We start from the raw sequence: 13,026 nt of genomic DNA, 5'->3' as shown, positions 1-13,026 counted from the left end.
CTAGTATGAAGAACAGTTATCATTAGAACACTGAGTCAGTATGAAGAACAGTTATCATTAGAACACTGAGTCAGAACTAGTATGAAGAACAGTTATCATTAGAACACTGAGTCAGAACTAGTATGAAGAATATACCAGAAAAAAATAAATGTATTGGACTTTATATAATTTGTTAAATGGTTAAAAAACATGAAATAAATCTATGTGTTTAAACTGTAAATAAAAGAGATGTTTTATGAAGCCTTATTGATGACATGAGGTGTGAGTTAGTTGACTCACTGTACGGTGAGACACTCCTTCAGGGCAGCGTTCTCATCACGACACTTGAACACCATCAGGAAGCCAGTCTCTTTACAGCAGTGGTTGAACGCTGAAACCAGATAGATGGAAGGAGACAGATTTAACCAGTACATTAACACCATCAGGAAGCCAGTCTCTTTACAGCAGTGGTTGAACGCTGAAACCAGATAGATGGAAGGAGACAGATTTAACCAGTACATTAACACCATCAGAAAGCCAGTCTCTTTACAGCAGTGGTTGAACGCTGAAACCAGATAGATGGAAGGAGACAGATTTAACCAGTACATCACCACTGACAGGGACTTTTTTTTAAAGGCAGCCAGGATAAGAGCCCCAGTGTAAACAAGTCATGTCTTTTTCAAATCTGTCCCCCTCTCTGCCAATCTGAGTGTAGCCACAGGCTGAGAGGAGAGAGAGGGGACAGCCAACCATACTGTCTCTGCTAGGCATCTCTGCCACACGGTGACAAGCCTGGTGAACGTAGATACTACCGTAGTGAGTACTGACAGGCCTCTTATCTTACCACAGCACCAATGCTTCCTCTACCGCCAGGCTGAAGTTAAAAAGAGAGACTCCATCATATGTATTCATACTTGTGGTTGGTGTTTCTGTCCACAACCATCTGGCTGGTATGGTCCATTATAACAATGTCTTTCACACAGACCAGGTCCATCTGGCTATTAATATGAATGGAAAAGCAATCTAAACTATTCATACAGAGGAGAGGCCATTACATGTAGAATGGTGCTTAATGAGGTTGGTTATCTGATCTCTGCTCAGGCAGAAGCAGCCAGCCAGGCCATCTAGCGCCCAGTGCTCCCCATACTGAGTCAATAGGGCTTTCTATTCATACAGAGGAGAGGCCATACATGTAGAATAGTGCTGAGTCAATAGGGCTTTCTATTCATACAGAGGAGAGGCCATACATGTAGAATAGTGCTGAGTCAATAGGGCTTTCTATTAATACAGAGGAGAGGCCATTACATGTAGAATAGTGCTTTATGAGGTTGGTTATCTGATCTCTGCTCAGGCAGAAGCAGCCAGCCAGGCCATCTAGCGCCCAGTGCTCCCCATACTGAGTCAATAGGGCTTTCTATTCATACAGAGGAGAGGCCTAAGTCATCCTATTTAGCTAGCGTGCCTAAGTACACTGCAGAGCGGTCTGCTCAAATCATTTGCGCCAACCTCCCGGGTGGCGCAGTGGTCTAGGGCCCTGCATCGCAGTGCTAGCTGCGCCACCAGAGTCTCTGGGTTCGCGCCCAGGCTCTGTCGCAGCCGGCCGCAACCGGGAGGTCCGTGGGGCGACGCACAATTGGCATAGCGTCGTCCGGGTTAGGGAGGGTTTGGCCGGTAGGGATATCCTTGTCTCAGTATGTAAAATGTAATAAAAATGTATGTAATAAAATGTATGCACTCTACTGTAAGTCGCTCTGGATAAGAGCGTCTGCTAAATGACTAAAATGTAAATGTAATTTTTTTTTGACTAGTTCTTCAACAGAAGATAAAGCACTAACTGTCTCTACCCCCTCTCCTAGTTGTGTACAGTCCTCTGTCATTTTAATTTACCTTTATTTAACTAGGCAAGTCAGTTAAGAACTAATTCTTATTTTCAATGACGGCCTAGTTAACTGTTAACTGCCTTGTTCAGTGGCAGAACGACAGATTTGTACCGTGTCAGCTTGGGGATTCAATCTTGCGACCTTTCGGTTACTAGTCCAACGCTCTAACCACTAGGCTACCCTGCCGCCCCATGTGGTCTATGCGGTCTGTGTGTATTTAACGTAGCAGGCGTAATGCTCATATCGCTGCCCTAACAAAATGGGAGTGTTTGTCCCAAAGGCGGGCGACAAGCTTAGGTCCAAAAATAAGATCATTTTAACGCATTGGGATTAATTTTGGACAGATTTTAGTGAAGAGTGAAACGTCTCGCTTCACCTCTTTGATCCGTCTCTGTGTCATAAAAAAATGGTGCAATGGATTATGGTCATTATACACTGAGCAAAAAATATAAAACGCAACAATTTAAAGATTTTAACCAAGTTACAGTTCATATAAGGAAACCAGCCAATCAGAATTAGTTTCCCCCCCCCCCCAAAAAGAGCTTTATGACAGACAGAAATACTCCTGAGTTTCATCAGCTGTCCTGGTGGCTGGTCTCAGACGATCCCTGGGATGGAGTGGTTACACCTGGTCTGTGATTTTTAGTCCGGTTGGACGTAACTGCCAAAATGTCTAAAACGACATTGGAGGTGGCTTATGGTAGAGAAATTAACATTCAAGCCTCTGGCAACAGCTCTGGTGGACATTCCTGCAGTCAGCATGCCAATTGCGTGCTCCCTCAACATGGCATTGTGTTGTTTGACAAAACTGCACATTTTTGAGTGGCCTTTTATTGTCCCCAGCACAATATGCCACATCTGTTAGGTGGACGGATTATCTTGGCAAAGGAGAAATGCTCCCTGACAGGGATGTAAACCAATTTTTGCACAAAATTTACATGTTGCGCTTATATGTTTTGTTCAGTGTAGTTCATTATCACGTTTCTGCGCTGAACTAGGTTGAATATTTACTTATGGAAACTACAACTCCCTTCAACCCAGCGCTTCCCCACATCGTTATTGACTTGATTTCTCTGATTTCTCTCATGAATGATTTGGGCTCCCCAAAAAAAACGAACTAAATGGAATTCAAGTAATTGAAACGACATCGGTCAAGTAGTTGTTTAATAACCGGAAGAAATAGGAAATGGACGTTAATCGCTCAACACTAATGATCTATAGGTAGTCTGAATAACATACAGAACTCTGTAAACCAACGAGGTCTATAGTAACTCTGTAAACCAACGAGGTCTATAGTAACTCTGTAAACCAACGAGGTCTATAGTAACTCTGTAAACCAACGAGGTCTATAGTTACTCTGAATAACATACAGAACTCTGTAAACCAACGAGGTCTACAGTTACTCTGTAAACCAACGAGGTCTATAGTAACTCTGTAAACCAACGAGGTCTATAGTAACTCTGTAAACCAACGAGGTCTATAGTAACTCTGTAAACCAACGAGGTCTATAGTAACTCTGTAAACCAACGAGTTCTATAGTAACTCTGTAAACCAACGAGGTCTATAGTAACTCTGTAAACCAACGAGGTCTATAGTTACTCTAAATAACATACAGAACTCTGTAAACCAACGAGGTCTATAGTAACTCTGTAAACCAACGAGGTCTATAGTAACTCTGTAAACCAACGAGGTCTATAGTAACTCTGTAAACCAACGAGGTCTATAGTAACTCTGTAAACCAACGAGGTCTACAGTTACTCTGTAAACCAACGAGGTCTATAGTAACTCTGTAAACCAACGAGGTCTATAGTAACTCTGTAAACCAACGAGGTATATAGTTACTCTAAATAACATACAGAACTCTGTAAACCAACGAGGTCTATAGTAACTCTGTAAACCAACGAGGTCTATAGTAACTCTGTAAACCAACGAGGTCTATAGTTACTCTAAATAACATACAGAACTCTGAAAACCAACGAGGTCTATAGTTACTCTGTAAACCAACGAGGTCTATAGTAACTCTGTAAACCAACGAGGTCTATAGTTACTCTGTAAACCAACGAGGTCTATAGTAACTCTGTAAACCAACGAGGTCTATAGTAACTCTGTAAACCAACGAGGTCTATAGTAACTCTGTAAACCAACGAGGTCTATAGTAACTCTGTAAACCAACGAGGTCTATAGTAACTCTGAATAACATACAGAACTCTGTAAACCAACGAGGTCTATAGTAACTCTGTAAACCAACGAGGTCTATAGTAACTCTGTAAACCAACGAGGTCTATAGTTACTCTGAATAACATATAGAACTCTGTAAACCAACGAGGTCTATAGTTACTCTGTAAACCAACGAGGTCTATAGTTACTCTGTAAACCAACGAGGTCTATAGTTACTCTGTAAACCAACGAGGTCTATAGTTACTCTGAATAACATATAGAACTCTGTAAACCAACGAGGTCTATAGTTACTCTGTAAACCAACGAGGTCTATAGTAACTCTGTAAACCAACGAGGTCTATAGTTACTCTGTAAACCAACGAGGTCTATAGTTACTCTGAATAACATATAGAACTCTGTAAACCAACGAGGTCTATAGTTACTCTGTAAACCAACGAGGTCTATAGTTACTCTGTAAACCAACGAGGTCTATAGTTACTCTGTAAACCAACGAGGTCTATAGTTACTCTGTAAACCAACGAGGTCTATAGTAACTCTGTAAACCAACGAGGTCTATAGTTACTCTGTAAACCAACGAGGTCTATAGTTACTCTGAATAACATACAGAACTCTGTAAACCAACGAGGTCTATAGTTAGTCTGTAAACCAACGAGGTCTATAGTTACTCTGTAAACCAACGAGGTCTATAGTAACTCTGTAAACCAACGAGGTCTACAGTAACTCTGAATAACATACAGAACTCTGTAAACCAACGAGGTCTATAGTTAGTCTGTAAACCAACGAGGTCTATAGTTACTCTGTAAACCAACGAGGTCTATAGTAACTCTGTAAACCAACGAGGTCTATAGTAACTCTGAATAACATACAGAACTCTGTAAACCAACGAGGTCTATAGCTACTCTGTAAACCAACGAGGTCTATAGTAACTCTGAATAACATACAGAACTCTGTAAACCAACGAGGTCTATAGTAACTCTGTAAACCAACGAGGTCTATAGTAACTCTAAATAACATACAGAACTCTGTAAACCAACGAGGTCTATAGTTACTCTGTAAACCAACGAGGTCTATAGTAACTCTGTAAACCAACGAGGTCTATAGTAACTCTGTAAACCAACGAGGTCTATAGTAACTCTGTAAACCAACGAGGTCTATAGTTACTCTAAATAACATACAGAACTCTGAAAACCAACGAGGTCTATAGTTACTCTGTAAACCAACGAGGTCTATAGTAACTCTGTAAACCAACGAGGTCTATAGTAACTCTGTAAACCAACGAGGTCTATAGTAACTCTGTAAACCAACGAGGTCTATAGTAACTCTGTAAACCAACGAGGTCTATAGTAACTCTGTAAACCAACGAGGTCTATAGTAACTCTGTAAACCAACGAGGTCTATAGTAACTCTGTAAACCAACGAGGTCTATAGTAACTCTGTAAACCAACGAGGTCTATAGTAACTCTGTAAACCAACGAGGTCTATAGTAACTCTGTAAACCAACGAGGTCTATAGTAACTCTGTAAACCAACGAGGTCTATAGTAACTCTGAATAACATACAGAACTCTGTGTGTCTCTTTTAGTTAGACCGTAGAAGACACATTTAGGGCTGAGATGGTCGACTTAACAAGGATTCTCATTTTCTAACCATTTCATAAAAAAGACATGATGTTTGTCCAAGCAGTTGAGACCCTGACAAACATCTGAGTGCAAGGTGAATCATACAGAGAGGGAGTTGGCCATTAGGCCGAACTGCGTTAGACTACAGAGATAAATATATATATTTCTCCTGTCAATCCTTTAACTGGTATCAAGGTGTTGTGGATGAAAAGGTGCCATTGTGTTGGTGGTGCTAAAGAGGTGCAGAAGGATCCTGGCCTCGTCTCTTCACGCTGTTAGCCAGGTCTTTGGCTGACTTTAATTAGCTGAGCCCCCCCCCCCCCCCCCCCGCCCCCCCCCCCGTCTCCAGCGTCTCATAAACAACAATGGAATGCATCCCAAAATGACAATGTATCCTAACCCCTACGAAGTGCACTACTTTTTGTTGTTGACCAGGGCCCTGCTCAACAGCAGTACACTGTATAGAGAATAGGGCAGCGTTTGGGATGCAAACTCATCCTAATAATCTCCCTGTTATGATCAGCGTGATTATCACCACGACGACGACGTGCTTTCATCAGAATGGAGAAAAACCTGCAGAAGCAATTTGACGAGGCAGAACAGTGTGACTAATGTAAATCAGCAGAACAGAAACACAGAGGACTGTACTGGGGGTCTGACACTGCCTCTGGTATCCCATCACCCAACACAGTGATCTCAGAGGACTGTACTGGGGGCCTGACACTGCCTCTGGTATCCCATCACACAACACAGTGATCTCAGAGGACTGTACTGGGGGCCTGACACTGCCTCTGGTATCCCATCACACATCAGTAGTCACCCAACACAGTAATCTCAGAGGACTGTACTGGGGGCCTGACACTGCCTCTGGTATCCCATCACACAACACAGTGATCTCAGAGGACTGTACTGGGGGCCTGACACTGCCTCTGGTATCCCATCACACATCAGTAGTCACCCAACACAGTAATCTCAGAGGACTGTACTGGGGGTCTGACACTGCCTCTGGTATCCCATCACCCAACACAGTGATCTCAGAGGACTGTACTGGGGGCCTGACACTGCCTCTGGTATCCCATCACACAACAGTAGTCACCCAACACAGTGACAGTGATCTCAGAGGACTGTACTTGGGGGCCTGACACTGCCTCTGGTATCCCATCACACATCAGTAGTCACCCAACACAGTGATAGTGATCTCAGAGGACTGTACTGGGGGCCTGACACTGCCTCTGGTATCCCATCACACAACAGTAGTCACCCAACACAGTGACAGTGATCTCAGAGGACTGTACTTGGGGGCCTGACACTGCCTCTGGTATCCCATCACACATCAGTAGTCACCCAACACAGTGATAGTGATCTCAGAGGACTGTACTGGGGGCCTGACACTGCCTCTGGTATCCCATCACACATCAGTAGTCACCCAACACAGTGATAGTGATCTCAGAGGACTGTACTGGGGGCCTGACACTGCCTCTGGTATCCCATCACACATCAGTAGTCACCCAACACAGTGACAGTGATCTCAGAGGCAGCCTCCCAAATGACACCCTATTCCCTATATAGTGCACTACTTTAGACCAGGACCCAATGGCACCCTATTCCCTACATAGTGCACTACTTTAGACCAGGACCCAATGGCACCCTATTCCCTACATAGTGCACTACTTTTACCCAGGACCCATTAGGGAATAGGGTGCCACGCGGCCAATTATCCAGTGATCTCCACTAGAGACTACGTGGTAGTGAGAGGAAGGGGCCTTCATGAGGAGGTATGGACTAGTGAGGGATTATCACAACACCCCCCCCCCCCCCCACTAAAATTATAATCTCCTAATCTGAGTCCCCAGACAAAACTGACATCAATCAACTCTACATAATCATCTATGTGATGATGAGATACGGTGAGCTGACTGTTCTGAAGTAGCTGATCCAATCAGTGCCGTAGTAAGGACACATGTGACTGTTCTGAAGTAGCTGATCCAATCAGTGCCGTAGTAAGGACACATGTGACTGTTCTGAAGTAGCTGATCCAATCAGTGCCGTAGTAAGGACACATGTGACTGTTCTGAAGTAGCTGATCCAATCAGTGCCGTAGTAAGGACACATGTGACTGTTCTGAAGTAGCTGATCCAATCAGGCCCCGTAGTAAGGACACATGTGACTGTTCTGAAGTAGCTGATCCAATCAGTGCCGTAGTAAGGACACATGTGACTGTTCTGAAGTAGCTGATCCAATCAGTGCCGTAGTAAGGACACATGTGACTGTTCTGAAGTAGCTGATCCAATCAGTGCCGTAGTAAGGACACATGTGACTGTTCTGAAGTAGCTGATCCAATCAGTGCCGTAGTAAGGACACATGTGACTGTTCTGAAGTAGCTGATCCAATCAGTGCCGTAGTAAGGACACATGTGACTGTTCTGAAGTAGCTGATCCAATCAGTGCCGTAGTAAGGACACATGTGACTGTTCTGAAGTAGCTGATCCAATCAGTGCCGTAGTAAGGACACATGTGACTGTTCTGAAGTAGCTGATCCAATCAGTGCCGTAGTAAGGACACATGTGACTGTTCTGAAGTAGCTGATCCAATCAGTGCCGTAGTAAGGACACATGTGACTGTTCTGAAGTAGCTGATCCAATCAGTGCCGTAGTAAGGACACGTGTCTTAGAATAGGGCAGGGCATGGGTTTGAAGAGGTGATGTCATTCTGGTAGACTAGTGGAGAAAGAAGCTTCTGCACTACGGGTCGTCGTCAGATCAGAGTAAACACCAAGAAAACACACCGTCTCTGATCAGAGTAAACACACCGTCTCTGATCAGAGTAAACACCAAGAAAACACACCGTCTCTGATCAGAGTAAACACACCGTCTCTGATCAGAGTAAACACCAAGAAAACACACCGTCTCTGATCAGAGTAAACACCAAGAAAACACACCGTCTCAGATCAGAGTAAACACACCGTCTCTGATCAGAGTAAACACACCGTCTCTGATCAGAGTAAACACACCGTCTCTGATCAGAATAAACACCAAGAAAACACACCGTCTCTGACAGATGTTTTATGGAACTGCATTTAACTAAACAACATTACATAACATACACTAATGCACAAACACACAGGTCAGAGCCAGGTCAGAGCCAGAGCAAACAGCCGCTGCAAACATCAGTAATACAAATAGAGTAGTATGCAGGCAATACAGCAGCTAGGGCTGGGCTGGAGGTGTGAAAAGGAGGGGGCAGAGAGGAGACCAGAAGGGGATTTCCACAGCCCTGTCACCTCGAGGGCTGTGTCTCTCTGGGCGAGCAGCAGCGGGCGTGCAGCCTCAGAGGATAAAGAGGACAGGCTTTAGGCCTAACCACAATCGAAGCACCTATGCAACACCACGAGTTGCTGTTGGGCAATCCCACCGTAACAGAATGATGCAGAGACGTTTTCACTTTAAAATGGACGCCAGACAACAACAAAAAAAACAATGAATGCTAACTTAAAACAATACAACTCTATGCACAAATACTTTTAACAATTTTCAAAGAACATTTGACAGAAAAAACACATTTACTTGAACAGTGCAGATGTACATTTTGGAAAAAGAATGAGTTTGTGCGGCTGGTGCCAAAACGGTGCATCTAGACTGTTCTTCAAGAAAATGTGTTTTTTGTATAACAAAAAAAAATTGGTGTAAATTGTTCAAAGTAGTCTTTATGCATCGAGTTGTATGGTTTGTTTAACTTTACAATCATTAGTTTTTTTTGTTTGACACATTTTAAAGTGAAAAATCGGAGTCTCAGCATCATTCCGTTGCCGTGGAAATGCCCTGCAACAACATTACAGCAGCGGCCGGAGACTCCGTAAGATTTCAAAAATAAATAAAAACGCTGATGCCAGCAACATAAAGTGAATTTAGAGATGTTACCATTCAACATTTAACTGTAGTCTGTTACAAGTATCTTCCTGTAAAATAGAGAACATTTTGCCAAGTTTCTGTTAGGCCAACACGTTGAGCTATAACACAATCAGATCAACAGTCTACACTCCTTATAATAAAGTTAGCATAAACACTGCTATAAAAAAAAAAAGGGCGTTGGGGACAGAAAAGAGGAAGTTAATTGTATCAAGAGGGATATTCATATTTAACCACCAGATCAGGTTTGATCGAGATAGAAAATGCCTTGACGGTCTTTTTTCCCCCTTCATCGGGTCATCTACTTCTGACTGGTTTTCAGACAGGGCGTGACAGCCAGATCAACGCAACAGAGAAACACAGAGATACGCAACAGGCGAGGTATCCATTAATACTCTGTCATGGCTCAGGGCTCTAATAGGGCCTTTGCTTGAGATTGTAACTGGGAAGGTGCATAGAGACCTCAGCAACCCGACAATGTGCGTAAACAGCGGAGGTGAACTTTGGATATACAGTTGAAGCCGGAAGTTTACATACACCTAGGTTGGAGTCATTAAAACTCGTTTTTCAACCGCTCCACAAATTTCTTGTTAACAAACTTTAGTTTTGGCAAGTCGGTTAGGACATCTACTTTGTGCATGACAAGTCATTTTTCCAACAATTGTTCACAGACAGATTATTTCACTTATAATTCACTGTATCACAATTCCAGTGGGTCAGCAGTTTACATACACTAAGTTGACTGTGCCTTTAAACAGCTTGGAAAATTCCAGAAAATTATGTTATGGCTTTAAAAGCTTCTGATAGGCTAATTGACATCATTTGAGTCAATTGGAGGTGTACCTGTGGATGTATTTCAAGGCCTACCTTCAAACTCTGTGCCTCTTTGCTTGACATCATGGGAAAATCTAAAGAAATCAGTCAAGACCTCAGAAAAAAAATTGTAGACCTCCACAAGTCTGGTTCATCCTTGGGAGCAATTTCCAAACGCCTGAAGGTACCACGTTCATCTGTACAGACAATAGTACGCAAGTATAAACACCATGGGACCACGCAGCCATCATACCGCTTAGGAAGGAGACGCGTTCTGTCTCCTAGAGAATAACGTACTTTGGAGCGAAAAGTGGAAATCAATCCCAGAACAACAGCAAAGGACCTTGTGAAGATGCTGAAGGAAACAGGTACAAAAGTATCTATAGCCACTGTAAAACGATTCCCATATCGACATAACCTGAAAGGCCGCTCAGCAAGGAAGAAGCCACTGCTCCAAAACAGCCATAAAAAAAGCCACACTACGGTTTGCAACTGCACATGGGGACAAAGATCGTACTTTTTGGAGAAATGTCCTCTGGTCTGATGAAACAAAAATAGAACTGTTTGGCCATAATGACCATCGTTATGTTTGGAGGAAAAAGGGGGAGGCTTGCAAGCCAAAGAACACCATCCCAACCGTGAAGCACGGGGGTGGCAGCATCATGTTGTGGGGGTGCTTTGCTGCAGGAGGGACTGGTGCACTTCACAAAATAGATGGCATCATGAGGGAGGAAAATTATGTGGATATATTGAAGCAACATCTCAAGACATCAGTCAGGAAGTTAAAGCTTGGTCAAAAATGGGTCTTCCAAATGGACAATGACCCCAAGCATACTTCCAAAGTTGTGGCAAGATGGCTTAAGGGCAACAAAGTCAAGGTATTGGAGTGTCCATCACAAAGCCCTGACCTCAATCCTATAGAAAATGTGTGGGCAGAACTGAAAAAGCGTGTGCGAGCAAGGAGGCCTACAAACCTGACTCCGTTACACCAGCTCTGTCAGGAGGAATGGGCCAAAATTCACCCAACTTATTGTGGGAAGCTTGTGGAAGGCTACCCGAAACGTTTGACCCAAGTTAAACAATTTAAAAGGCAATGCTACCAAATACTAATTGAGTGTATGTAAACTTCTGACCCACTGGGAATGTGATGAAAGAAATAAAAGCTGAAATAAATCACTACTATTATTCTGACATGTCACATTCTTAAAATAAAGTGGTGATCCTAACTGGCCTAAAACAGGGAATTTTTACTAGGATTAAATGTCAGGAATTGTGAAAAACTGAGTTTAAATGCATTTGTCTAAGGTGTATGCAAACCTCTGACTTCAACTGTATCTCTGTGACCATCTTGGGTTCCAGCCCATATATCCTGGGTGCCACAAGGCTGTCAGCCCGCTGACCTAAAGCCTAAGCATTTGTTCAGGTTAGCTAACACAAGTTTTTATTAATCTCAGATATTCACCTGTAACCTTTTCAGCACAGAGCTCCTTGGCTTTCTCCCTCATCATCTTGGGGATGAGTACATCCGTCTCCACATGCCTCAGGAAAGGCTCCTCTGGAACACAACACACACACACACATCAGTCATAGTTATCCTGCTGTATTAGGGCTTATATATTAGCGCTTAGCATATCCATCAAACTAGCTAGCTAGCTAAACAGACACAGTAGACGCTGGGTAACTATAGAGCTAACAACACGTAGCTAACCCAGTTGTCTCTGAGCACGCAAACAATGAACGTCGAAGATTAGAAGTATGATAGCTAAATTAGCTAGTATGTTAGAAAACAATCTAAATAAATCGACGTAGCTAGCTCGCTAAATATCCAAATGACAGCTACGTCACTTGTATATGAATAAACTCAGTTTAAAGTTAAATCGGCTACGACACTTGCTTACTGTGATAGTTAGCTAGCCAATTGAATGGCATGCTGATTCTACTGAAGCCAGCTTAGCTAGCCCTGGCTAGCGACGTCTAACTGCTAGTGCTAGCATGCTTTATAACTAGTAAAGAACAAGAAGGCCCCGCACACTGTTGAAGCTCCCAATTACTGACAACGTTTCGATTCGACGAAGATCCGTGTCGGACCGAAACGTTGTCAGTAAAACGGTGAATTGGGAGCTTTAACGGGGCGCAGGCCTTCTTGTTCTTCACTAGACTTCGTTAGCCCAGAACCTAACGTTATGTTTTTAAAGATGTGCGTATGACCACACACTTTTCTATAGATGCTTAACAACTATACCAATGCCGTAAGAGCGACATAGGAAAATGATACTCAACATATTGTCTATACAATACCTGCTTTGGTTGCTTCCATAATTATCAGCAGTGTTGCTGAATCAAAACATTACAAAACTGAATCAAAGTGACCTCTCTTCATTAACACGTTACTTCCGGGTGCGTCACGCAACTGCGGAACGAACTACAATCCCCACAATTCTCCACAACTCTGAACTACAAAGGCCTGGTTTGGAAGCTTTAAAATACACTTTAAAATGTGTATTACATTGTCCATCACGCATAACTGTCAAGTTAAAGAATGGTTCAATTTATCTGTTTAAATGAGACTGGATCTACCAAAGTGAATAAGTTGATGTACAACAGGTGCTTCTACACCTGCATTGCTTGCTGTTTGGGGTTTTAGGCTGGGTTTC

General features: G+C 43.0%; 1 protein-coding gene across 1 annotated transcript; it reads right to left on the bottom strand.

Annotated features, from left to right (window-relative positions):
* Positions 1–253: 253 nt before the first annotated feature.
* Positions 254–12,777, bottom strand: LOC120039610 (COX assembly mitochondrial protein homolog). The gene is made up of 3 exons (XM_038985036.1): positions 12,671–12,777; positions 11,835–11,927; positions 254–370 (listed from the first exon to the last, which is right to left on the bottom strand). Exons 1-3 carry the CDS (start codon positions 12,687–12,689, stop codon positions 276–278), a joined length of 207 nt encoding a protein of 68 aa, XP_038840964.1. The 5' UTR covers positions 12,690–12,777; the 3' UTR covers positions 254–275.
* Between the last annotated feature and the right edge of the window lie 249 nt (positions 12,778–13,026).

This window comes from Salvelinus namaycush, unplaced genomic scaffold (genome assembly GCF_016432855.1).
Source record: "Salvelinus namaycush isolate Seneca unplaced genomic scaffold, SaNama_1.0 Scaffold2840, whole genome shotgun sequence".
Taxonomy (NCBI): domain Eukaryota; kingdom Metazoa; phylum Chordata; class Actinopteri; order Salmoniformes; family Salmonidae; genus Salvelinus; species Salvelinus namaycush.
The sequence above is the reverse complement of the archived record's forward strand: the minus strand, read 5'-3'. Positions and strand labels throughout refer to the sequence as shown.